Genomic DNA, 26618 nt, shown 5'->3' with positions numbered 1-26618 from the left:
GCCACTTGAGAGATCCCAGCCTTTAGATTACTTACAGCTGGTTACGAGTAAGTTAAAAGACAGTTCTTGTGTAATCATTTTTTTCCCATCGCTGAAAACAATTATTATATCAGAAATGTAAAGTGCTTTGGGGAAGGAGAAAAAAAATCCGTGGATGAGTGTTACCACTATTACTATTTATGTTTTATCCACATGGAAAGGTATAACTGAGGAGGAAATGTGTTTCTGAGCCCATCTCTAGCGATTATAACACCTTCCATTCCTTAAGACCTACTCTCAAAAATATATACATAGCTTTACACACAATAATAATTCCACTCTAGTTTTACAGAATGAATAATGCTTGTGATATCAAGGGCTGGATTTCAATGAGCAGTACTTAGAGAGAGAAACATATCACTCACTCATTGTACTACAGTTCTACCTGTAATATTCCACTTGGTGCCATGCCCTATAGAAACCATCAAGAGACTGTTCTCCTTGACGTATGTATGTTGTCTTGCTGATATATACACCTACAGGATAGGAAGAAATAAACAGATGAAGAAAATTTAAATACATAAAATGTATAAGATTAAAAATAAAAATCCCAAACTTTTCAGTTTACTTTGTTACTTTAATACAAGAAAGCTTTTATTTTTGTCCCTTGCACCCTCCTCTGGCCTACACAGATATTCTACAGCTGCAGAAGCCCAAATGAATTCAGATTACGTATAACAACGTCATAAACACTAAACCTGACTGACTGTTTCTGTAACAGCTACATGCAGTATGAAAAATCTGTTTCCGAGAGTACACCTTACCATCAAATCGAACACGAGGCCTTTCCAAAAACATTTCCCTCCAAGAGGAATATGGAACAAGTTTATTGCAGCTCCTGCCCCATACTTTCAAACAGACTTGATGCCAGATTTCAGGATCTCTAATGGAAATAAGAAAAAAAAGCAAAACCCGTAACTTTCCTGCAAACCTTGCTTAGTATTTGTATCGAAGTAACACACTCCAATATTTGTGTTGGATGCAACTGAAAGAAATTCTCTTGAACGTGAGTAACTCGCAACTTAAATCACTAATAGTGTACTTGATCCTTGAGAATTTTCAAGTTATTTCCTCCTCTCAGTGAAATATAAGACAACGCAGTTTCAGCTAAGTACAGAGCAACAACATTGTGGCAGCGAGGCACATGACCATACGATGAGGACAACACAGCAGACACGCTATTTTGGAGACCCTGCAACTCTGATTTTCAAATAAGGTCCAGGAGCATTTTTTTAATACGGTTAAGTCATCTCTCTAACATACCAGTCAGTGGCACATTCAAAAGCTGGTCGTCACCGTGAGGAACATACACGCAAATTGTCATGGGAATAAAAGTAGGATGTAGGAATGTAGTCCCACATGAGAGATTTAGCAGCCTAAAACCAAAAGAAAATCTTTCCAATACAGGTAGTTTTGCACCATGGATCAGCCTCTCTATATTGTTTATTATAAATCATGCTTTTAGCTGAAAAAAGCTCTTTTCTCTTTCCTTAGAGCAGAAACTTCACTCTAGATAGCTTTTCTGTAATACCTGGCACAAATGTAAAATCCTCGACAAACAAGAGATAATTGCTCTAATGATCTTAAGTCCAAGTCACTGGAAACCACCCATCGGAAAATGTACATTAGTACTTCCATAGGCAACACTGCAAACAGAAAAGAATTCCATGTTAGACAGTAACATGTAAATCAGTAACTTATCTGTATTTCCACAAGAAATTCTGCTTTTGTACATCTTAGTCAGATACCAGGGAACACACCAAAGAAACTTATCTTTCATAAAAAAATTACTACATATTACAAAAAAGTCATATAAGGAAAGAACAAAAATCAAGAGTTCAAACTGCATTATGGTAAGAAATTCTAAAAACATAATTTTAGACTACAAATATACAAAACTGTAGGGACTTCAGTTCTCTTAGCTGACCTAGAAGTTGCACCAAAAATTCCAGGTGTACACTGCATATACGCAGTGTCTATAAGGTAACAATTTGTTCAAACTAACCTGATGTGTAACACTACTCCAATACAGAATCAGATAAAAAATAATAGGAAATACAAAAATGCATTCTCCTCACAGAACACTTATTTACACTTAAAAATTGTAATAAATACGTGCAAATAAAAAAAAAATTCATTTTTTCAAACAGTTAGTGGAAGAAAAACTAGAACATACTTACCTCAGTAGGTCTGTTTCCAGATGTTGCTATTTTAAAGTGTGACTCTAATCCTGAAAGGTGCTACTCGTAAGAAGTACGGCACGGAGGAGCTTGTGGGATTTAGGCAAAATCATTTTTTTCATACTTTTTGTATGGAAAAAAAGATCTGTTTAGCTAGCTAGCTGGCGGTCTTTTTTCTTTACGTCTAACTACAGAGAGTTAGATGTATACTATATGTACTATAAAGAGATACTGCATACAGATTCTTCAGAGAGAGCTTTAGAATCAAGAAGATACATGTTTTAATAAAGCCGGAGTGAAACATCTCTAAAAATTCCTCTTCTGACCTTAACTCCTACCTGAGATATGGGTCTGGCTGACATCAAGCTCAGGCTGACAAAGTTTAACTGAAGATTCCTGAAGAGTTAACTGCTGCTGGAAATCCGTCAAAAGATCAGCCATCTTGCCATCATCTTCATTATCCTCAACACTATATAAAGGGGGAATGTCAACACCTTGATATTGGACAAAACATACCCATAGAGTTCTTATGTAGGCTTCAATCTGCTCTCTTCTCTTCGTTCAATACAATTTCCTTGTTTCTTTTTAAAGCAATTTCACTTTATCATATAATAAAACAACCTGAACCGTTCTATCCAGTCCATTTAGATTTTGCTGGGACACATCTGACAGTATATATTTCTCCATTTAATTCCAATCTAAGCAGTTTCTCTCTGGATTTAGGGGTTCACTATTTTTAGTGACATAATATTTTTGCCATTCCTACCACAGTTTAAGATACTGAAAACAACTAGAGATTTCTATTTTTTTTTTTAACTCCTGCTTTATTCAGGGAATTCAGGGAACACCTTTAGTGTTTTTCTTCCCCAAACATTTTGTCTTTTACAAAAAGATTTTTTACACATTCTGTAAATCAGCAGATTTCAAAATTTTAGGATAGTGAACTAGATGGCAAAACGAAAGTCATCTACTACTGCTCAGTAAACTTCAAGGTGGTAAGACTTGGTGGTAAACTTACTAGGTGGTAAGAGAATATTACTGCTTTCAAAAAAATCTGAATTAACGAGATCATATTACTGCATACAACTTAACAAGCGCATGCAAAAAAGAAAAACTACACAACTCTCCTTAATCTCATCACAAAACACTTTCCTTAACTGCTTTGCGACAGAAAGTTGCTAGCAGATCTTCAAGTAAGTCTTCGTATTATTCAGTTTTACTCTACACAAGCTTAATAGGAGGAGCTCATAGTATAAAGTCCCTTAAGCAACTAACAGACCTACCAGCAAGTTTTAAAATATTATACAGGGAAGACAATTATGTTGTCTGTCACAACTAAAACCATTTTAAGATGTTACACAGAACATAACTTCCCTTACTCCGATCAATGAGACGGCCAGTACATACAGGTATATTGTAACTTGTGCATAATTTGTTTTTTCTCACAAAGACAGTATGAAAAATGTCTACAACACTAATTCAGAAAGCAAAAACACCACCACTAGTGTCTCTTGAAAGGCACACCACTACCAATACTGCTTTTAAACAATTAAGAGTACCGGCTAGTCTGCCCTCACTGTCACGCGGTGCTGGGGATGAGACAGCAACATTTTTAAAACACCTGCATGAAAATTCATACACCAAGTGACAGATGGAAAGAGTAGCTTAAAGACCAAGTGAGAAAATCATGCTAAGAATATCAAGAATTGTATGTGACTGTACTCTGCAACCCAGTATCTTTCCTAGAGCATAAATGTACAGTAAAAATATCACGCCAGCAATGCATTCAAATACTAAAGTAACAAGTGTAAATAAAGCACTTATTTCATCTCACTGTCTTTTACATTGAACCACAGACTGCACTGAAACTGTACTGCCTTTGGGCAACGAGACTGAGTAATATCACATGAGTACTTTCCTTCTTTATTTTCCGTTTTAAAACTCTAATTTCTTGTAGCTATCAGCACCTATGCATGCTACCAGTGAGCAGCAGATTTGGAAGCTCAGTTTCATAAGCTTGTCTTCCTAACACTATCTGAGCTGCATCAGAAGCTTTGGCCCAAGTCAGGTCCACTGTAAACCGCTACTTATTTGGTGTGTAAAAGCTACAGGTATTCCAATGTTTGTAATGATGAAGGAGTAAACTACTCAGATTACAATGTATAAACTTCTAATTTTATTGTTCTGCTTACTGTGACTGTTCCCATTTGGCTGCGTTAGCACAGTAACTGCAGTATATTGCCTTGCTTAATTACTATACTTATTTCAGTATTGCAAAACTTTCAGTAACTGATTTTTTTAACTAATACAATTATGTAGATGTTCCTATAACATATAATTCATAAATCTGAAAATCAGAAGTCAAAAGTAGTAACGTGGCTGATGCATTTTATTAAATAACCACGTAACTATTTTAATTTTTCTACTTAAATTTAACTGGCTCCAAATAAGTCTTTTACCTCCTTTAAACTACAGCACAGAAATGTTTTCCCTGACCATCAGAGCAGCTGTGTAACTTTCTATGAAGCATTCTATTCAAATTAAATTAGAGAAGCTTTCCAAACGTTCAGAGACTTACAACTGTGTATCACAATATAGCATTCACGTGCACTAGAAACAAAATTTCAGGTTTCAGTACTTCTGTGCTCTTAACTGGTAAATCTTTCCTACTTACCACCTCTTTCCAACTCCATCACCATCTGGGGAACGCGTATAGGTGATCTTAAATTCTATGTCAGGTACAAGCTGCATGGCTAGACGATAAAACTTGATGGCTGAAAACAAAGGTTTAATATTTAAACATGTCTGATGTCTATACTAGCTTATGAAAGCAAAGCTTTTTCCAGAGGGATGACCAGCTATAGCATTCTGGCTTGCGAAAAGCACTAAAAAGGTAGAAAATACCTCTGCCTAGTAAATCTTGTTAACAATCTTTACTGATTAGAATAAAGGTTTAAATTCAGTACAAAAGAAAGGCAAATTAAACATTTTCAAAATTAACCCCCCCCCCCCTCAGATTTATATCAGCTTTTACAGATGTAACTTAATCACTAAAACTTCAGTTACGGAATAGAAAGGTTTACAGTATAAAGTTAGAAAGTCCAGGTTTTATTTGTTGCTCAATACTTACAAAGTTTTTCCAAAAAAGCATTAAGATTTTAGGCACTGTAGTCATAAATAACTGCAAGGAACGTGGAAAAGAGTTTGCTAGATAATGTCGGAATACCTTAAATCTCCAGTACACAATACAGACAATCTTTCAAACATACCTAACATTATACAAGTGCAAGAGAGCAGAAAACCTGTTGCTGTTCTTTTAAACATCAACAACAGATAGAAAGTGAACAAATTTTCCTGTGGCAAAACCATAGGAGCTACAGAAAGTACAAGAACAAGCCACTCAGACACTGAGTATGAGAAACCTGACTGGAGGAGAGCAGCCTTTTCAAAAAGCTGTATAGCAAGCAACTGCGAGGGAAAACTGACAGGTTTTCTTCTTCCAGCAGTCAGAGAAAGTACTTCTACCTTTAATACTCCAAAGATGCTATGAAAACCAAGCAGTGGGGGGGGGGGGGGGGGGGGGGGGAAACGCAGGAAAAACACCCTCTGGGAGAGAAATGTTACTTAAGCCGCAGAATAACTTTCTTCTAAGTTGACTCTGTGGATCTGTTCAAGGTATGCAGACTCATTTTAAATACTTGTATCGTATATGTATGTATTCATGTACCTCTCTATATTCTCCTGTGAGCGTAAAAAGAGCAGAGGGCAATTCTCCCCCAGTTTGGGCCTTCAAAAACAAAACAAAACAAACACGACAATGAGTTTGAGCTCAGAATTTGATCTATTTAACGGATCTGAGAAGCAGAAGAAGAGGGTGAGTAAGTGTTCCTACTTCCTTGAGTATATGTCAGTGCTGGTGGCTGACAAGTCGTATTCTTTGGCTGGTGAGGATGAGGAACACCAGCAACCCCAGCTGAACAGATCAGTCTCAATTTTAGCAATTAATCTAGCAGCTAGGCCTGCACTGCCCTTAAACATGAACAGGCTGCTTCACATAACTGTCTCACAAACTTCGGGTATCAGCAGGTTGCAGAAGCAAGCCAAAATGTCATTTGGATTCTGGCGAACTGGGCCAGGTCAGCAGATAAAAGCACAGTCTAAAAACAGATGGCCCGACACACACTGAGCAATTTATCTATGTCTGGTGTAGGATGTTGTCTCTAAGGACTCATATGGATGTATGAGTAGGAACAGTTTATTTTTGTTTCTTTAACCTTCAAAGCAAATTCAGCTCAGAAAGAATGGATTCACTATGCACTCCAGATGCCTAGGATGCCCCTGGGCATGAAAACCTCTGATAGGTGTTACTTCTCCGCTGCTGCATGTAACATACAAGGACTACATTGAAGCACACGAAGTTATCTGTTTCACTTCACACACACAACGCTCAGTCTGCTTTCCAGTCTGCTTTTCCCGCTTTTTTTGTAAAAATTTACTTGTACACTGTTGGTATGAACAAACTTTCACAATCTACTGCATAATGTCCTAAACGGTAGACTGCATTCAGTTCTAAGGCCTTTCTTTTTTTAAAAACTTTGTATTTAACAATACCTCTAACACAAAAAAATACTTCTGTCTAAAGTAATTTTGCCCTGTAAAAACACGTAGTAAGTTGAAAACTGAAGCACTAACTAGCTTTCTACCTCCTGGGAACTCATAACTCTCTCAGCTGATTTGAGATCTGGAACAACAAGCAGAATTCCCTAACAACGTGAAGAAAGTTCCCATAGTGGAGCAGAAATTTTCTGCCCAACAGGTGGCTGAGTTCAGAAATGAGTACACCCCCTTTTCCATTTCCATCTCTTTATCTTGCCATACTTGGTACTTGCACTTTAACCAAGGTGGCCATACCTACCATCTTGCTCGACCACTGTTACGTTCTGTGTTCCACCTTTTTAAATGAAAGAAATGGTAAACTCAACGTACTAATTGGTTCCCTAGTTATTACTTAATATTTCCACTACTTGACTTACAGGACTTCAAGTTAGGATAGGTATCTTATGCTACATATTCTGAAAGGGAAGAATGAGGAAGAAAATTTTGAATATCCATTCTTGCTGGTGGAGATAACAAGAAGACAAGCAGGCTAAGCATCTTAAATATTTATGGCAAACCTCACAAAGTGAGACTACCAGATTTAAGCTTTCACTTTAGGAAATCTTAAAGAAGCTCTCCTAACATGCCATATATCAAAAAACATTTGATGGGTTAATTAGCTCTATTCAAAGTCAAACAACGGAAACAAGTATTAGCCAGTTAACTAGAGGCAATCTAGTACTTGAGTAAATTGAACCTAGTGCGAAGAGTGCTAGATTTCAAAATACCTTCACTATTTTTTGTCTGGAAGTTAGAAATACTTTCCTTGAATTAACCATGCTTCACCTAACCTTAGAACTGTGATATGATGGTTCCTTTTACAACAGGTTTGTTTTCTTATTCACATAGTCTAGGTCTCAATTTACTATTAGCCTTCAGTTTAAGGTCACTGGCATCATACAGCAGTATTTTTCCCGCACAGCAAGGAAAAACTATTTATAATATCTTGTACATAAATGAAAGAGTGTTAGATTCCTCTGTACTAAAGGTGCTCAGTGTAGACTTCCATATTACCTTCATAAAGGGCCCCATTTTGTTCTTGCTCCACTGCCTTCAGGAATAGCTCTTTTGCCTGTACAACAAATTACACAGAACATTTCTTATATTCCTTACAAATACCTATGCAAAGTCAGTTAACTTAAAATACGGTAAGCAAGATGACAAATAGTTCTATGAAAGAGATGAGTAAAACAATGCCATAAATAAAATGAGAAGACAAATTCAGGTGCTACAAGCCATAACTGAATTTCCCAATCACCAAACAGCGTGTCTTTTCAGTAATTTTAAGAAGTTGCACCAGCCAGAATCATGGCGTTATGTTGGCGTTGTAAAGAGTTACCAAAATTCTAATACCGGATCACAGTAGTCCCATTATGAATCTCTTTCACAGGATTATATAAATTAAAGGGGTCAGACTCCTGAAGGGATTTAAAACTTAACAGCAGTTGGACTTGCAGATATGAAAATGCTTTGAAAAACCTTACAGCTTTGCAAAAACATAACATAGCCACTTCAGAAAGAACTGGGGAGATGGAAAGGAACAAAAAAAAACCCCCAAAACAAAAAAAGAGGTCTGTCCTAAGCCTTCTCTTAGGAAATTTTACAAAAGACAGTGATTATCAAAGCAGTACTGAAAAATTCAGGAGGAGGATATGCACTTCATTCATCTGAGAAACTTTCAGAAAGCATGTCACAGGCAAACTCCAAGTCAAAGGAGGTACCCTAAGCAGAAGAAAACCACAACTTCAACATTTGTGCTATCTTCAGCCTCGTTCACTGAATGAGAAGGAGACTATATGATCATAGTCTTATTCTTCCTCATCCTCTCCCTCCCCATACTGATGTGAGAAAGCACAAAAATGAAAGGAGGAATGGCAGATAGGTATTCACATCTTTCAAACTGATGTCACAATTTTTTCTATTACTTGATTAGAAGGGACAAGTGATTAACCCAGCCATTCTCAGTTTCAGCTCTCTCTAACACACGCACAAAAACATGCGGATATCTGATCAGCTGACCTAATTTGACCTCTTAATGTGCAACACTCACTTAACGAATGGCAACGCTGTCTCACTGCTCTGTAGCAAAGGTCTTCAGCAAGGCTCAGCAAACTATAGCTCATATGGTACACGCGATAATCACTACTGGCCTATAAACCAAGCCATCTTGAGGCAGGACGCTTCAGCTCCTGCATCCCACTGATTTTCAGCCTATTCACTAGGCTCCCCCTCCCTCTGCCTGAATTTCTACTAACATGTTGAAACTGGTGATTTACCCAAACTAGCAAAATCCCTTGGAAAGGCTGCTCACTCCTTACCTACAACCTTTCAGAAAACAGACTGGGAACACGAGGCAAAGCCAAGCATAGAAACTAGCCAAAAATCAGGAAGATATTAATGTGTGGACAATGGCTTAATCGCCACTCTGGCTTCTTTGGATTTAATCCAGCCGTAACTTCTGGTACAGCTTGCAATATACTATGAGGGGGAAAAAAATCTGTCAATTAATTTTTCATACCTTTTCCTCTTTTGCTAGCTCCTGTTTCCCTTTGGTATCTGCAGACTTTACTCCAGGTCCTCTTGATGATGATCTGCATGGCAGAGTTTCCAACCCACTAGAACTCATACCTGGGGCAAGTTCAAACATCCACTGAGCTCTGAACATCTGGAGCTCTGCCTAAAAAATCCAATTAATTCTGACTTAGTGTCACATTCAGGCAGTACGTTTTCTGAGTAGAGATTATAAAGAACAAAAAACGTTAAGAGTTTCAAATTATGCTTTACACTTCCAAGTCTTGGATGGCTTCAGTGAGTTTAGACTCAGACAATCAGCAATTGTTTTAAAGTAAATTAAAAAAAAAAAAAAGAATCCCTGCACAAGTATTTGTCCAATGTCACTGAATAAGGTAAATGCTTTTATCTGGGCTGTTAACCACAGAATAAAAAATGGAATGTTGCAAGAAATGGTTGCTCATACTATGGTACCACCTAAGACTCCCTAGAAAATCATTCTTTCTGGGAATTGTTTTTGTACTTCTTGTTTACTTAGAGCTATCTTAAGCAGGAAGTCAGCTAGCTGCTGAAATTAAAAGTTAGAAAAGCTACCTTTTTGTATATATAAGCACACTAAGGGTTATCATAATCAAGTTTGTCATCTATACTATATACAAAGTAGGCCTCACATTCCCTCCTCTTCTAAAAGGAAGGCACTATGCTCTGTGAAACAAGACAACCTATAATTCTTGCCAGGCATTTTTTTCAGCATCTCTGAAGTGACACTCTAAATGTCTCTTACAATCAAGACTTCTGGAGAGCAACTACACAGAAAACTAGTATCATAAGGAAACACGCATTTGTATCAGACTGCTTTAACCAGCTTTCTGCTCCAGAAGAAAGTGACAATTTACACCTGAGTTTGATCCACACAGAAACTGCTGTCTGACTTTTACAGCTCTTCAGAGAAATTCCAAATCTGCCATAGACTTTCTCTTTATCTGTACACTTAACAGAACATTGAATTTGATGCCTGGAACACAATCCACAATTTACCTGCTTCATTTTTGGAGAGGCAAACAAAAATAAGTATTTGTCAATTCAGCATACGTATGGTAACTAAATGAGCATAAGTAGTAGAGCATACAGTACTATGTTTGTAATAAAACACTAGACATACCTGAAGATTTGCTTCACCAGGTCTTTCATTGTCATCAGTTCTTACCAGATCAGAGTGACAATCTTCTTCAGCTTCTGCCTAGTAGAGAGCAGTCAGACATGATTGCAGAGTCGTCACATATCCCTGCAACACTTCCACAAAGCCCAAGTCTCACAGACAGTCAGTATAAAAATTTAAGCGCGCTCCCCCTTTCCCGAGACTACCCATCTACCCTACTGATCAATCTTAATTAACGATAAAAATATTAAAACAATTGATGTTTCTTACACTATTTTATTAAGTTAGTGAAGTTGTTTTTCGCATTTCAGTCATACCATTTCAACACTGACTAGTTATGTGTGACTTACAGATTTACATGCATCAGTACGCTGCCAAAATACCTAAATAAAAAACCTCAGGGCCTAAGTCAAAGCACAGAATCAAAATTTCAGTATTAAACCATAGTGTGCTCCATATTAGATATTAAAAAAGAATCATTGTCTTTTCACTGGAAAGCTAACCAGTAGTTCCGACTCCTGTAATATTTAAGAAAGCACAAAAAGACTAGTACTTTGAGCAATAATAGCTACTTCATGAAAATTATGGGCAAAAATATGAGCAAACTTAAAAACAGGAAACTATAATGAAGAAATCTTAAGTGTTTAAAAAAAAAGCCACCATGAAAGCTTGACAGCTGGTTTTATTTACAATACTGCTGTGAGACTGGTTCAACAGTAAGACCTTTAACTCAACTTAGCAGGGCGCTGCATGGAAATTAAGACACCTAGTTTAAGAACAGAACTTTTAAAAACAACGACGACAAAAAAAAACCCCAAGCCCCCTTATCCTGCTTCAGAGGGAGATTCCTCATTGTAAAGAATACTAAAGTTGTATGGAATATATATGAAAATAGAGGAAAATTTGTTTTGAGTATCAGTGACAAGTGACAAGGAGGACAGTGGCAAGAAGCCAGAAAAAAAAAAAAAAACACTTAACACAGACTAAGACACTTCTAGTTCTTCCTGTAGCTGAAGCATCCCAGCTTTTCTATCATTCCCTATTAAATTCACATTTATAGTTCTGCAAAAACATAATGCAAAGTAAGATTAAGAAGGCAAACGTGTCATGAAGAAGATTACCAGGAATACTTATAGAACTTGTTTCCTGCTCTTTCCTATTGTATATAGCACCCAGTGACTTCAAGTTACATTGTGCACACTCACCAGGCAGAACCTTCTAAGTTCTCCTAAATAAAGCTATAGTCTCCTGCATAATGGAAGTGCAGAAATTAGAGCATTCTTGCACTTGTATTCAGAAAATGTACAGCATTTTATAACATCTGCAAGTTCATGATCAAACTACAGAACACTGGCAAACCTGACGGGAAGGCAACGCCTAACCTGCTTGTCTTGGTGACAGACATCTCCCTGGAGTCCTGCTGTAGGTAGCCCTTGTTTCTGGCTCCCCAAGCTATCACAACCTTATTGGACTGGCTTGTCCTTTGTAAACGTCTTTTCATTGATGTCCAAGTACATTATCTTTTACAATTCATAATGCAGACAGTGTAGGTTCGTTATAGTAAACAGAAACTGCATCTGTTTCTGCACTCTGTTTTTAAGGCTGTACTTTTAAATTTCCTCAGTGGAGGAACCAGGTTAAGTTGAAGCATTCCAAAGTGCTAGAAGAGTTAAGCCTGAACTAGAAGTAAAAAACTTAGAAATGTATTTTAATGAAAAGACTCACACAGTTTTTGATTCCAGGATTTGATTCCAGGCAATTAATGCCGTATGAGTTACAGTAGTCCTATCACCACAGTATTTTAGCATCCAGCGATTACCTCTACGCTGGACAAACAGAGATAGCCAAGGAACAAGCTAGTTCTGAAGCACATGCCTTCTAAGTGCGTTATTACAACACCCTGCTCACACAAATAAGGCCTACCTCTGCCTGAGCAGAGCGCACAGATACACAGCTTCTGGTTTGCACCTGGGCTGATGTCCAGTCAGCTCTTGGTCTGGGCAGAGAAAGCCTAGTTTTATCTGCAAAATGCAGGGACTAGTGAAGTCGTCGCTAGACCAAATCAACATACTATCTTCCTGGACATAAGGGCACACCCATTAAAACTCTTAATCCATTAAGTCTGTGAATAAACTATTTTAGAGCAAAGTAGTGGTAAGATTTAGAATTTTAATTATTTAGAAGCTTGTGAAGCTGCCTGAACCCTCGTGTTTAAAGCCTTACTGTTTCAGTAACCTAATCCAGAGCCTTGATTTCTTCCCCTTGTCTCTGTGTCGACTGCCCTACTTCTCCTTCATTCCTGAGTCACAAATGGTCACGGTCTGGACCAACTGCTTCCAAAATGTCATTCAATGTCTTTTAAAACTTAATTGTCCCCTCAATCCAAGTAAAAATTACACCACTCTGTGAAGACCTGGTCCCAGTCTAAAAGCTGTCAAAAAGCATCACAAAGTTGATTGTAACTGAAGTTTTGATTTTCATTGTTACCTCTTCCATGACTGCACGTGGGATCTGAAGTCACTCAAATCAAAAACTTTTCTTCTGGCACCAGTAGCAGCAAAAGTGACTATCTAACCCTCTAGATTTACGAGTAAAGCAGTCCTTTCACATTGCTGCCGCACAACTAACTGGACTGGAAAACTGATCTCTGTTAATAATCTGTTTGCTATTTATCTGATCTGCAGAAACCCTATGGTTTTGCTTGGACAACTGAGTAAGCACAGAGGTAGTACTGAAGTACTAGCCATCATCACGAGCAGACAGCTCAGGAGACTAAATCCAAAGTGGGTTGTAATTTATAGAAGTGGATTTCTCCTTCACATTCGGACAAAATTTAAATCGTAGTTACAGTTCCTGAAGGTTACAGAATATTGTATTGTAATCACTACAACCTGTTCATCCTTATGCTATTGGCCTTCCTCCAAGTCAGCTATTATACACATCAGTAATTTCATTCTGCTTGGAAATTTAAGCTAGACTTTTGTAGTATATATTAATCAGTGCAAATTCTTCTATGAAAAAAGAGGTAGAAAATCAAGCTGCAAGATGGCAAAATGGAAACAGCAAACATCTGAGTTAGACTCTGACCTGTAAAAAGAAGTCAGCTGGGCCATTTTGATTCCGATTTGTCTGGAAAGCTTGAGATTATTTGTCCAATGCAAAGCTAGTTTGTTTTCACAGCTCAGTTTTAACTATTTACCACGTGGTAAGCATGCTGCATTCCTCACAGTACAACAAACAATGAGTTACTAAAGAACTTGGCCACTTGAGTTTAATTTCAGATCTTTGTTCCAACAGAACAAGGCTAAGATCAGAAGCAGCTCCAAGGTGACTGTCACCAGCTGAACACGCGAGCTGTAGAGAACTGAAGGATAAGCAAGGACAATATTCGCAGGCTCTAGAGAACTGAAGGATAAGCAAGGACGGTACTGATGGGTGGCTAATGTTCTTCTTGGACTTGTAAGAAAAGTGGAAATAACTCGACTTTCTGTCAGTGTGGTAGAAGCAATACTCTGTTCAACAAAAGTTTTAGTCACTGTGGCAAGGAGTTTTAAGAGCTCCTGAATGACATAACAGGGTTAACTTTGAAGGTTCCAGTTGTCATCATGGATACTTTTTTTTTTTTTTTTTGGAAATATAATAGGTAGAGAAGCAGTACTGAACCAAACAATACTCCTGATTATTTGTTAGCGTGTCTGACTTAACTGAGTGCCTGGCCCGCAGAGCCCTTTAAACTGCCAAGTAACATTATGACATCTGTTTTCGACGGGGAGGACAGAGAAAGGCTGGACGCGCTCAGCTGCAAAGACACAACGATTCGCGTTCCTCAGGGCCCCCAGATGGGTCCTAGACCATTCATCAGCCAGAACTCCTTCGGCGGAGGCGGCCGCTCTCCTCGCGACGCAGTGTGCCGGGCGGGATCGCGGCACCTGACACACGGGCGCCCCCCGGTGCGGCCGGCAGCGGCGGGACGGCCGAGGCGGGGCGGGGCGGTGCGGCCTGGGGGGGCCGGCTCCTCCCGCCCCGCCGCCCCCACCCCCTCAGCCCCCCACCGCTGCCCGGAGCGCCGCGGCGGGGCGGGGCGGGGCGGGGCGGGGCGGGGCGGGGGCCGGGCCGCCCGCCGCTCCCCGCCCCCGCCCGCACCTCAGCCCGGGCCGCTGCCGCCGCCCCACCCCCGCCCCCCGCGGCGGCAGGGCCCGGCCGGCGCTCACCATGCTGCCAGCGCTCGGGCGGCGCTGCGCCGTCCCGGGGACCTCTGCCCCCCGCTCGGTCCGTGCGTCCTCCCCGCGGGGGGGGAATTAGCAGAGTTCTCGGTCGGAGAAGCGAACCACGCAGCGGGAGAAACTGCGGGCCCGGCGTACGGCAGCCATCTTCCCGGCGAGTGAGGGGCAGGCGGACCAGGAGCAGCGGAGACACGCGACCAGACAAACCCGGCGAGGTCAGAGCGCCGCCTGACGCACGGGCCGCTCTGAGGCGCAGCGCGCCGGCCGCGCGAACTACTCCTCCCAGTACACACCACGCCCTCGCGGCCGGTCTCCCGCTGGAAGCAGCGTGGCGCATTGCCTGCTGGGGAATGTAGTCTTCGTGCCACAGCGCCGCCCAGTCCTGAAGCGGCGCGTGCTGGGCAGCAGCGCCTTTCCAGGCCAGTCAAACCCGGCGGAGGAGCAGTGCCCGCTGGGAAGCGTAGTCCCGCCTGGGCGGTGAGCGGGCCCGTACCGCCCGTCTCGGTTCGTGCGCCTGCGGCGCGTAGTAAAACCCTCTGAAGGCTGCCGGGCACGGAGTAAGGAGTAACCGTGTTTACTGCGCCGCGGCAGGCGCCACAGCGCCATTTCCAAGGGCAGGCCCGGCCCGGCGCGGCCCGGCAGAGGCGGTGGCGGCGGCCTGACGGCGTTGCGGGGCTGCAGGCCTCGCCCCCGTGCCCGCAAAAACGGACAAGCGTGCGCACAGCTACGGGGTGGGCAGGCGCTTTGAAGCGGCCCTGCCTGTTCAGCAAACATACTCAGAGACCCTTTCTTTAAAAAGTGTAAGTACCCCCTCAGCCCTACGCTAGCAGGAGCTGTGGTTTGGTGTTGGTGTAGAAGTTCCCCGTGTAATTATGATCAGGCCAGGGCTGCTACTACAGATGAACGGAGAGCAGGGTAACAAAGGAGCGGACAGTGCTGTGGCTGTGCGTGTAACAGCTTTGCAGAAGTCGAGTGGATCTCGTGGTCCTGTGTCCTCTGCCCATGCAGTTCAGCAATGCCTGAAGAGATTTATTACGTGCTCTGTGTATACCTTCTAAGGTTTTGTAAATAGGGCTGAAATAATTTTTTGTCCTTAATTTGAATTATAATCTTTCTTCAGGGAGAGGAAAAAAAAAAAACAGACACAGAGTCTGTGTGTACACCATTCTATAGTTAACCCCCTTATCCATAGCTACGACCCTAAATATTTTTAGTAGCAAAAGGAGGGGGCTGGGCTGGGCTGTGAGCTCCCTTGTGGAGTGGCTGGAAGTGACGGAAGGGGTGACTCAGGGAAGAGCGGGACTGGAGGGCCGGCAGGCGCCTGGGTCCGGGCAGGCTCCTGCAGTGTGTGCTCTGGAGCAACGGCGATGAACAGTGGGGATGAGAGTAGCGTGGCAGAGATTTTGAGATGAGGTGACCGTGAGCGCTTCTACAGCTGGACATCTCTAATGGTTCTTCTTGTTTGGGGTCAGAATCAAAGCTATTAGGCCTTTCCCGTGCCTGGATGTTTCTCTCTTCTTTTTGGAAATGAAGAAGCTGTGCCTTTAACGACAGAAAAACAGAGTGCTATAACTGTCATCAGGCTGGCTGTAAATATATGTATATGCATGTAATATGTAATAGGGATGACTTACAGCTGAATTCTCTTTCGCGTAAGTATGTGCTGCTCCAGCTGGCTTCACTGAGAGTTAGGCACGCCTGTCTGTAGTGGGGAATTTAACTCTTAATGGTATGGGTTCTCTTTTTTGTTTAACAAATGTAAATGTTCCAAAGACCAGCCTCTGTTTAGATCTGGGGGATCCAGACATCCAAGCCTTTTTGGAGCTCCATCAAACGTTTTTAAGTGAATGACTGTCTTTTTAAATAAGTGTATATTTTCACTGACATAAAATATTGCCCAAGAGGAGGAGCTGTGGCATGCTCCTGAGTTATAAAGACCAGCTCACTCTGCCTTGTAAAGCCCTGGGAAGTATCTTTTTGTTTTACTGTTAAAACCCAGATGAAAAGGAAGTGTGAAAAGAAACTAAGACTTGGGGTTATTATTACTGTGGGATGTGATGATTAATTACTTGGGGCTGAATTTTTTTCTTCCTCGTTTCCTTTCTTTCTGCCTCTCCCTCCCCTTTTCGCCCCCCCCATTAGTTAATTTGACCTTATTAGGGCCAGCGAGAGCTTTTGGTCCTCGGGAGAGGAAGGGTCAGGCCTTCTTTACAGCGGTAGAAAGATGAGAGCCTGTGAGCAGTACTATGCAGCGGAAGCTCCTGGAGGATGGAGGCCTGAGCGGTAACGCTAAAACAAACGCGTATTTGCCACTCGTTAACAATTTAAACTAGTGTTTCTGTATTGCTTGGTTGTTTAAGCTCCTCTCAGAGATAGGAGAGAGGCCAGTTATCCGGGGATGATGTCTGTAATTTTTTTTTTTTTTAATTACGATGTAATCCCGTTCAGCCGTAATCCCTGCCGCGGGGAGGGGGGGGAGGGGAGCGGCCGGGCCGCCGCCCGGGAACGGGGCTTACGCCGTGCTGCTTCCCTCTCTCTTGTTTTTCCTCCCCGATTTCCGCCCTCTTTTTTTTTTTTTTTTTTTTGGGGGGGGGGGGGAGTTAAACCCCGCGCCGTGACGGAAAGTTTGCCCGCGGGGCCGGGGCACCGTTTGCCGCTGCCGCCGGCGGCCTCCCGCCTGTGAGGAGAAGGCGGGCGGCTGCCCCGCGCCCAGCTGGGGGCCGCGGCCGCGGGGAGCCGTTGCGCAGCCCGGTGGGAGCCGTTAGAAGCGCCTCGTGCGCTCCCTACGCACCGTTTTGCTTCAAGGAGGGTTTGGGGGGGGGGAACCCCCCACGTATCTGTCGTAAGTACGCGTCGGTGCTGCAGGCGTCCGTCGGGAAGGCTGCCCGGCGCTTGGCGAGGGGATGGCGAGGGGTGGGCGCACTGAGACGCGAGAGGAAGGCGTGGGGCGTCCGGTGTGTTTGCTTTAGGTCGGCTGCGGCGGCGGGAGCGCTGGCGCGCCGAGGGGCCGCGGCGGCGGCTGCGGCGGAAGGGCGGCGGTGAGCCGTGGGCGCCCGGGCGCCTCGTGCCGAGAGCGGCTCGCCGCTGCCCGCGCCCCGCTGCCCCTGCGACCTCCGAAGCCTCTGGTGACAAGCGCAGGCGGTAGCCAGACGGAGGTCGATTTAAAGGTGCGCTTTAAGCCGCGGCTTTCTTTATGCATGCTGCTGCTTGAGACGACTGTCACCGCACAGAACAAACGTTAAAAAGCCGCTTCCTGGGTGGTTAGTGTGTTTGCGGTTCCCCGGTTTGTCGGGGGAAGAGGGTCGGTTTCGCTTTCAGTTCTCAGCCCGGCAGCGTTTCAGGCACCAGAGAGGTTCCCCGCGTGCGTATATCAATGAAAATAGTAATTTTGAATTGCGCTTGCATTCAGAAAGTCTGCTTAACATAATGAAGTAAAGCTTGCTACTAAAGGGACTTTGCTAGTTCACTTGTGTGGAATAAACTGTTTACAGGGCAGATAGAAAGGAGGATTGGGGGAATGGCTTTACAGTATTGTGAAAACAAGGCTTTTTAAATTCTGTTTAGTGTTAGCACACTCTTTTCTTCCAGTCCAAGACAATTCTGCCATTAGTATTTACATTATGGAAGCCAGAAAGTGAGTCTGACAATGTGAAGCCGATTGTGATAGTGTGAAGCTGCCTCTCGTAGACCCGTGAGCTCTGTGCGGCGGCTTCAGGGAGTCTCCACTGACGTGAAGCAGTCTGCAGGATTAAAGTTTAGCTTATTTCAATAGTTCACAATGAGCCAACTGAAGGTGATAAAGACAGAACGTAAGTGTTGCAAAGGAAATTATATTTAAAGAACAGTTTAGCTAGTAAGCTCAGCTTTGTGATGCTGATTTAGTTAACCAAAAAAGACGTTATTTAGCTTTTGTCCAGTGGACATGTGTTCTGTATCCAGTGCGTTTGTGCTTCCATAGGAGTCCTGTTAACTTCTGTGCATCTTACCGTATTTTTAACATGCGTTGCTCGTTACATCTTTTGTCATTATTTTAGATTATTTTTTTCCTCTCTAATTTTCTTACCGTCCCTTTATCCTCCGGCAGTATTTGCATTTGTCTATTTCAGTCACATTTGACAGCTGAGCTGGGATCTCGGAGATCTCAGTTACAAGTTCTCTGAAAATCAGTGGCTGCGGAAAGGATAGGGGACATTTAAATTAGCATCCCCAGTGAGGGATAGGCATATTATATTATTATATTATGTTTTCACACCTTCGTCAGGTCAAGAGACATCAGCCAAATGGTCTATCCATAATAGCTATTGCTGGTTATTACTAGCAATGTCATGTGCTGATACTGTTATGCATGTTTTGTTTTGCTGTGGCTTATCTGACATAAGGCAAGGATGCTATTCCACTTCAGAGGCACAGTCCCTTGGGAAGGGTCGTATGAACGGTAAGCCAGTGGCAGCATAATGCTCTGTGAGTTGTGAGCCATCGTATCTGTTGGGATTACAATCTCGGAACCCTTTCATTAGGGGCCTATCTGCTGAAAAATCCACAAGCCCCATCGCTTCAATGTAGTTACTGTATAAAATAATGTTTTTAGTATTAATAAATATTGCATTTCCAGACTCAGATACTGTGTGGTTTTTTATCACTGCTTGAGATTTGCAGTAAGGATCTAACTAGAGGTCTGGAAGCCCAGGCTTCTCAGTTACTATCCAGTCATTGTGCAAAGACTGAAGAGAATTCAGTAAGCGTTTTAACTTGGATACGATCGTTGCTTAGACATAGCTTTATGCTTTGCCAGTGCACAACTGGAAAACTAGCCAAAAAGCAGCAGGGAAAGGAAAGCCTTATGAAGGTCAGTTCACGTGGACCGGCTCTGTGGTGTTCCTTGGCAGGTGGTGTACAAAGCGGTATTGGGGCTCTAGTTTAGGCTACTCAACCATAGTTCTTTGTAGCATGTGGAGAGAAATTGGTACTACTAGAGGATATTTCCCACTGTTTAAATGCGAGAGACGTGTTATTTCTTTTTCACACATGATGTATACAATTGACAAATGGTATTTTGACATCATATTTCCTAGGGTTTTTTGTTTGTTTGTTTATTTGTTGCCGTATCAGTAGTAACGGAACTAATAGGCTTAGAAAACTGGAAAAGGGGAATCTTTACACTCCTGGTACCTTCAGTTGACAGTATAGTATGTTTGGCAGCTCTGTTTCCATCAACAGAATTGTGCCTCTGCGTCTATGTCAATTATGAAGTTCAGGTAACGTCCCATTACTTCTAAAACTGTGATTTGGCTTTGCCAAACAAGGCAAGATAGAGGCAAGGGTTTAAGGTTCCAACAGAAAAATGTTGAAGTGTACCTGAAATACAGTACACACAAGACAAAAAGTCACTAGGTGTGGATATTGTTGTCCTTGCAGTATTGGAGAAGGAGGAAAGCAAGAATCAACCCCTAACTGCAGGGGAATTCGACTTTATTTCAAGTGTGTGATTAATTTATACAGCATAGGCCGCATTTGTTCCTTCTAACAGACCTGATGTAAAGCATATGAAATATTAGCAGCAATTAGATTAATTGAGTGAACAAGCACTTTCTTGCTTTATGTCTAGCATTCTGTTGTTCGTGCAGTGTCAGGACAAATGATCTGATAGTCTGATATATCTGTTATTCCTAGAGAGAGCTTCAGGACTGCTGTCCTGAAATACATTTTGTCTTATCTGACATGAGTGTAGTATTCTTATATATAATATAGAGATTCCGCTTAAGGGAATACATATGGCTGTGTCTCTGGCACAGAGGCCTCTTGAAAGTCAGGAAAACTGGTTTATTTTACCTTGATTGCAGTATGATCTGTGAGGTGGTTGACTTACGTATCTGATAATTTGGCTAGAGCAGATGCTCTGCTATCTTATTAGACTGCTTCACTTTTCTGACAACAGACAATTTTTTTTAAGCTGTGAGATTTCATCCTCTGCTTCCAGTAACGGTATTTCCCGTTAGAGCTGCCTATATGCTTCCTATAAAGCGCCTCTGGTGTAAAAAGGAATGTGCCCGGCTACATCCAGATAGGGCCAGTGTCTGGCTCGTTTCTGATAGGAAATCAAGACAAGTGTTTGTGTATAGCTCAAAAGAACTGTCTCTTGGAGGAGAATGGAGACTGCAAACAAGCAATCTCAAAAGGGTACGGAAATCAAATGGATTATGTTCTGTGCTTTCAGACCAAAGACTGAGGCTTGAAAACATGATTCCTGCAGTTCACACTGTCCTGAGTGCTCTGTATTTATGCTGCCACAGAAAGAACTGGCTACACTCGGAGGAGAAACACAAGAAACACTAAGGACTGAAATGTGCTTGCAGCTAAAGCTTCCTCATCATGAATAGGTACACGACTATCAGACAGCTTGGTGATGGGACCTACGGCTCTGTCCTCCTAGGGAGAAGCATTGAATCTGGGGAGCTAATAGCCATTAAAAAGTAAGTATCTTTGCTTATTGCTTAGCAGGGTGTAGTCCAGAGTTTTCCGTTCTGTGGTCTGCATTTCTTGGTCGTGCTGGCTTGTGTACTTTGAATTGCATGCAGCATACATGTCAGGGTTGAGCTTTGCGTGCTGCCCCTAGCAGGAGTTTCTTGTATCCTCCAAAGCCGCGCAGAAAATAGAGGGTGAGATATATAGACTTAGCATAATAGCACTCAGATAATACATGCAATCAAATGTGCGTTATCTGTATTATATACTGTATTTGGCAGTGATGTTTTGGGATCTGCAGCCCCTTCCCTGCTGCTTAAATGGAACATATATTTCATGGTCTAATTTCCTATATGGTGTTAGTACTGCAGCAATACTTAACACAGTGGATCTCATTGTCCGTTATCTGTGTCTTCACATTTCAACACATACTGCTCTCTTGAGGTTAAGTTTTTGTTTAAATTCCTTGAGAAATCCATTTCATTTTCTCATTCCTTCTCTGCTGCTTCAGCAGCGACCTCAATTTATAAATGGCAAACTTGTCCTTATTATGGTAAGAGACAGCCATGAAGTTTTGCAGGCCCTTTCCTGAAATACCAGCTATGACCCAGGGACATACTTGTCGAAAGAATGTTCAGTACAATGTTGTTTTGTATGAGCGTTCAGTAGCTCGCTTCAGTGCCTTTCTAAATCCTCCGTGCTGAGGATATTTTTCCTATTCCTCCAAACCTGACTAGAGACTCTCTTGATTTTCTTTTTGCATCGTGGTGAAAACTTACATTTTCAGAACAAACCAATGCAGTGGAAGAAGGTACTTGTTTAGTTTATGTTTCAATGCCAATCCGTTGTTTAGAACAAACATGAAGTGGTAGCAGAAAGCATAAGACAGTAATTGCGAAGAACCCAACTTAAACCAAAAAAAATCCAAAACTCTCCATGAAATAAAAGACAGTGTCAGTCTTAAGATACTCAGTCAGAGCAGATTTCAAATAGGAAAATTCCTACAATAAAAAGTAATACTGATTTTTTTACTAAAGTTAGGTAAAGACTCAGATCTTCAGAAGTTGCCTCCCACTGAAATCCAGACTCTAAGCAGTCAAGTATTCTTGTAAGTTTAATCTGTGTGTGTGCGTTTGTACATATGTACGTACACAAGCTCTGGTTCTGTCTGTCCTAAAGCATAGAACTGTGTGTGTAAGAACTGAGTCCTGTGAACTATCAAAATAAATGGAGTTTGAACAAATATAACCACACTTTACACATAAATACTATGTTCACGTTCTGGCTTGGGGGGGAAAAAAAAATGCCCTGTCCACCAAACTGTTTGTTCCCTTTAGAGCAGTGTTTCTTAATAGCTTGAAAGCAGAGGGAGAATTTGAAAAGCAATTGGCACCATAGGTGTAACAAGCAAGACGGAGAGAAACATACGGAGCACAGAGAACTGAAGAAATGCAAATATACAGGAGAAAGCTATAGAAATTACAAAGAATTCAAGATAAAAAGGAGAGGAGCAGGAAGAATGTGCTGAAATTGCAGACCAAATGAAGCAATTTAATTTGACTTTAGTCATCTTCGGATTTGTTTCAAAATTTAATCTAATTTGTTGATAACTGTTGTCACTCTTGTACTTCTTATGATTAGACTCTAGCCCACCAGGTTGTATACTGGAATGAAAAATAGCGTGTCCTGCCTGGTTAAAGGATCTGACCTTTTTGCAAAATGTGTGAAATAATACAATCCTAAGTACTACTTAATTCTACTAGAGTGTACCTTATCTAGAGACATGAAATTTTTTTGACAAGGGAAATATCATGTCTCCTTATATTTAGATAGTGAAACTGAATCACTAAGCTATGATGAGACTTGTGGATCTCGGACTGTAGCTGATGCTGACCATAAATTACTGTTTTTCTCTCTACTGTTTTAGAATGAAGAGAAAGTTTTACTCCTGGGAGGAATGCATGAACCTTCGAGAAGTTAAGGTACTTGTTTCATTCAATGATTGACTTAAAAACTAAATTAGAAAAGTCCTCTCTGCCTTTCTACCCCTTGTATCAAGAAGTCCCCCCAGAATGAGCTGTGGAATATGTCACTAACAGTTCTGTTTCCTGGCTTTGTGTTTGAATCAGGTGCTATTTTGTAGTTGTATTCAAAAAAAAAAAAAAATCATTTGGTTGTGGAGAGCTGCTTCCTTCTCACGGGAGGTGGTGAGAGAGTATCTCTTGGCAGAATACAAAATACAATAGCTTTCCTATTGCAAAGCCTGGAGTTGCTTTGTTGCGTGCTTTTTAGGGCATGAGAACACATGCCCTTTACTCAACAATAACCCCTGCATATGCAGTTGTTTTTGTTTATGGGTGATTGGTTTGGAGAAACATTTTAGCATGAAGTTCTGCCAGCAAGAAAGCTTTAGGTATGTGCTTTAATGATCTCCCTTAATTTCCAGTGCTTGCTATCACTGTTGTAAACAGATGCAGAAAGCCCCAGGTCACTTTTCTTGCAGTGCCATGTACTCTGTTCTTACTCTGTAGCTACAGCAAGAATGAAAGAACACCACACTGAAAGTCTAAAAAGAGGGAGGAATGAAGACCTGGGGGAGAATTTCCAGATTTTATTTTTATTATTTTTATATTGTCCAGATTCTAACCTGGCTATCACCAGTATGAGTACAAGAAGAATGTGAAGTCTGCCAGTGGGAAGTTACACAGAGAGAAAATGCAATTATTTTGGTACCTGCTACAGTGCTAGATAGCTGGCCTTTGAAAGACCATCAGTGCATTTTACATATATACTGTATATGTAACAGCTAATATTTGAAAATCTGGTCTTTTTTCTCAGAGCTGTCTGATTATTTTTAAAAATTAAATAATTTTTGAAGACAAGTCTTCTGCATCAGTGAAATAGTGTTGTGTTTTTTTTTTCTTGTAAAATCTTGTTGATATTCTCTACTTCTAGTCTTTGAAGAAATTGAACCACGCCAATGTAGTAAAACTGAAAGAAGTAATCAGGGAAAACGATCATCTCTATTTTGTGTTTGAATACATGAAGGAAAACCTTTATCAGTTAATGAAAGAAAGGTATGTAAGAGCATCACCCGTTCCTGCAGTAAATGAATACTTCTGTAATGTGCTCATTCTCCTTATTTTTAATATACCTGTTACTTCTCAAAGGATTTTGTCATCTGTTCAGGTTAAGATCGCTATAGCTTAAAACTATGTGCTACAGTAAGAGCTGTGGTTGTCACCTTTGAGCTAATCTTCCCCACTTTCATACTAAAACCGTGCTGGAAAAGAGTTTCCCGTATCTCTTCCCAGATTAGCCTGACTGGGTACTCTTTTAAGAGTTAGGAATTGTGGGCTTTAACACCTCTTAGGCTGCAGAGGCATTGAACTTAGACCTTTTGATTTCTGGGTAGGTGCTCAAACCACCAGTGCTTTTTCTGAAAGAGGCAGGTATCGCTATCTATTCCCATATCATTGCTTCAAAAAGAGAAGGAAGGAAAAAGTTTGAAGTACTATTTCTGGGGAGCCTAATTCTAGATTGTTTCTAGGATTTTTTTCTGCACAATTTGAGCCGAGGTGTCCAAAGCCTGTCTATTTTATTTGTTAACATTCTCAGTAAAATCTAGCTCTTTGATATTAACTGGGGTGTTAATAAAGTCTGAATTTTACTTAAGCCTTAATTTTAGCCTTTGGATGATGACAGGATCCTCAAATGTATAATCAAGGGTGAAATAGGTCCCCGCTTTGAAGTGTTCTCTGAAGAAGGCTTTTAGTTTCTCTGGACCTAGAAATCTAGGAGAAGAGAATAATCTGACTTTATTTAGCCAAGATTTATTACAGTACATCTCTGAATACTTTGTAAAATGCCTTTTTAGGCATATAAATACTTATTATACACGCACAAGTATAGAACAGCTTTCACTAAATTCTGTGCATAGATTTAAATGCTGATTGTTAATTATATGAAATGATGGATTTGAGAAAATTTTTCCAGTTTATAACATACAAGCCAGTTTATCTTTAGGATTTATCACAAAATTGCTTAGAAATGCTTGCTATATTCTACTTATGAAAATTAGAAAGGCAGATGCCTGTGAAACTATGCTATATATCGTATTTGGTACAGTTTGGATAAGCTCAAACTAATTAGACATTCTGTAAGTTAACTTTTAAAAATGCGATTTATTTGTTTAAGTCTTAGTTAAAATTGCCTGTCTTGTTGGAAGGGACTGAGAGGAAACTTGGTTCTTTTTCTGCTGCAGCTTAAAAAACAAGCAAGCAAGTACAAAAATCTGACTTTAGTCTCTGATCTCACTTGTGAAATATGTGGTGATCAGTTCTTTTTTTTTTTCTTCTTCTTTTTGGAGGAATCAAGTTCAGGAAATTGAAAAAGGCTCAGGCCTCCTTCTTCATTCACTGTTAGGCTCTTTCTGATTAAAATTGTCACTGATCTCTACAAAATCCTCTCTGGTGTGTTCTTGAATGTGCAGAGGCAGCTGGTACAGGGTTGTTTAACCCAGAAAAAGGCTGTCGTAAAAGCTCCTGCTGTCACTGATCTCCTTGCCTAAGTATTATAAGGAGAAGAGCCTCTTGTCACAGGAGGCAAGGGAGATTGTTTTTCAGAAAACAAAAGAGAAAGAGCTGTTAGGTAATAACGAGGGAAAGTCAAATATTTGGTCTGTAGATGTCTTTAGAAGAAAAGAGGAAACGCACAGAAGAAACTATACAAGAAGAAAAACACCTAATTAACATGAACCCTTGTTGTCTTGAGCAACATTCCCGATGCCTGTTTCGTTTTGAGGTGTGTTCAGTTCACCAATTTATTGGTTGTTGTTGGGGGGGGTTTTGTTTTTTTGTTTGTTTGTTAACTCACTGTCCCCCATAGTCTAACAAACACAATACAGCAGTTCTACAAACTACCTAAGTTTTGCTGGATAAATAAACTATTAATAAAACGGCTACTTTTTTTTTTTGTCATTATTAGGTTTAACCTTTCGTTCGTGAGATTGCATAAGCTGATGTGTTAATAATTAACATTTATTTCCTCCTCTTTTTTTTTCCTACAGAAACAAACTGTTTCCAGAATCTACAGTTAGGAATATTATGTATCAGATCCTGCAAGGACTTGCATTTATCCATAAGCATGGTAGGCTTTTAGCTGTAAACACTTTCAGTTTTAGCACAGTAGTATCCATATGAATTTTTAAATGAATACGTTAACAAATACGTTAGTGCCTTTAATAAAGGGAGGGATCAAAAGAATAGTACTATGGTAGAGTTTCAGATTACAGAAAATACTGAGTAGATCGTTAGAGAGGAGGTGTCCATATTTTTTAGCTATCTGATATTTTAGTTTGGATATTTGCTTAGTTCCTATTCAGTAGAC

At 41.0% G+C, this 26618-nt stretch overlaps 2 protein-coding genes across 16 annotated transcripts in view; one reads left to right on the top strand and one right to left on the bottom strand.

The window, feature by feature from the left end:
- Positions 1-14963, bottom strand: part of FBXO9 (F-box protein 9) — a 20196-nt gene extending 5233 nt beyond the window's left edge. Inside the window, exons 1-9 of the mRNA XM_068937357.1 lie at positions 14757-14963; positions 10549-10626; positions 9394-9552; positions 7890-7947; positions 4894-4993; positions 2558-2688; positions 1571-1685; positions 804-922; positions 425-515 (exon numbers count right to left, since the gene is read on the bottom strand). Coding sequence (XP_068793458.1) covers positions 425-515; positions 804-922; positions 1571-1685; positions 2558-2688; positions 4894-4993; positions 7890-7947; positions 9394-9552; positions 10549-10626; positions 14757-14759 — 854 coding nt within the window. The 5' untranslated portion in view covers positions 14760-14963. The remainder of the gene's footprint in view (positions 1-424; positions 516-803; positions 923-1570; positions 1686-2557; positions 2689-4893; positions 4994-7889; positions 7948-9393; positions 9553-10548; positions 10627-14756) is intronic.
- Positions 14895-26618, top strand: part of CILK1 (ciliogenesis associated kinase 1) — a 25374-nt gene continuing 13650 nt past the window's right edge. The window contains exons 1-6 of one of the 15 annotated variants that reach the window (XM_068937354.1): positions 15190-15568; positions 20983-21238; positions 22268-22338; positions 23158-23212; positions 24186-24307; positions 26299-26378. In XM_068937354.1, the coding sequence (XP_068793455.1) occupies positions 23159-23212; positions 24186-24307; positions 26299-26378 (256 nt within the window). In that variant the 5' untranslated portion in view covers positions 15190-15568; positions 20983-21238; positions 22268-22338; position 23158. Of the gene's footprint in view, positions 14984-15189; positions 15569-15912; positions 16421-16763; positions 17052-17251; positions 17611-17836; positions 17936-17965; positions 18130-18600; positions 20946-20982; positions 21239-22267; positions 22339-23157; positions 23213-24185; positions 24308-26298; positions 26381-26618 lie in introns of those variants that run through there. The other 14 variants (XM_068937355.1, XM_068937349.1, XM_068937352.1 and 11 more) reach the window with 14 other exon arrangements.

Source organism: Struthio camelus, chromosome 3, assembly GCF_040807025.1.
Source record: "Struthio camelus isolate bStrCam1 chromosome 3, bStrCam1.hap1, whole genome shotgun sequence".
Taxonomy (NCBI): Eukaryota; Metazoa; Chordata; class Aves; order Struthioniformes; family Struthionidae; genus Struthio; species Struthio camelus.
The sequence above is the reverse complement of the archived record's forward strand: the minus strand, read 5'-3'. Positions and strand labels throughout refer to the sequence as shown.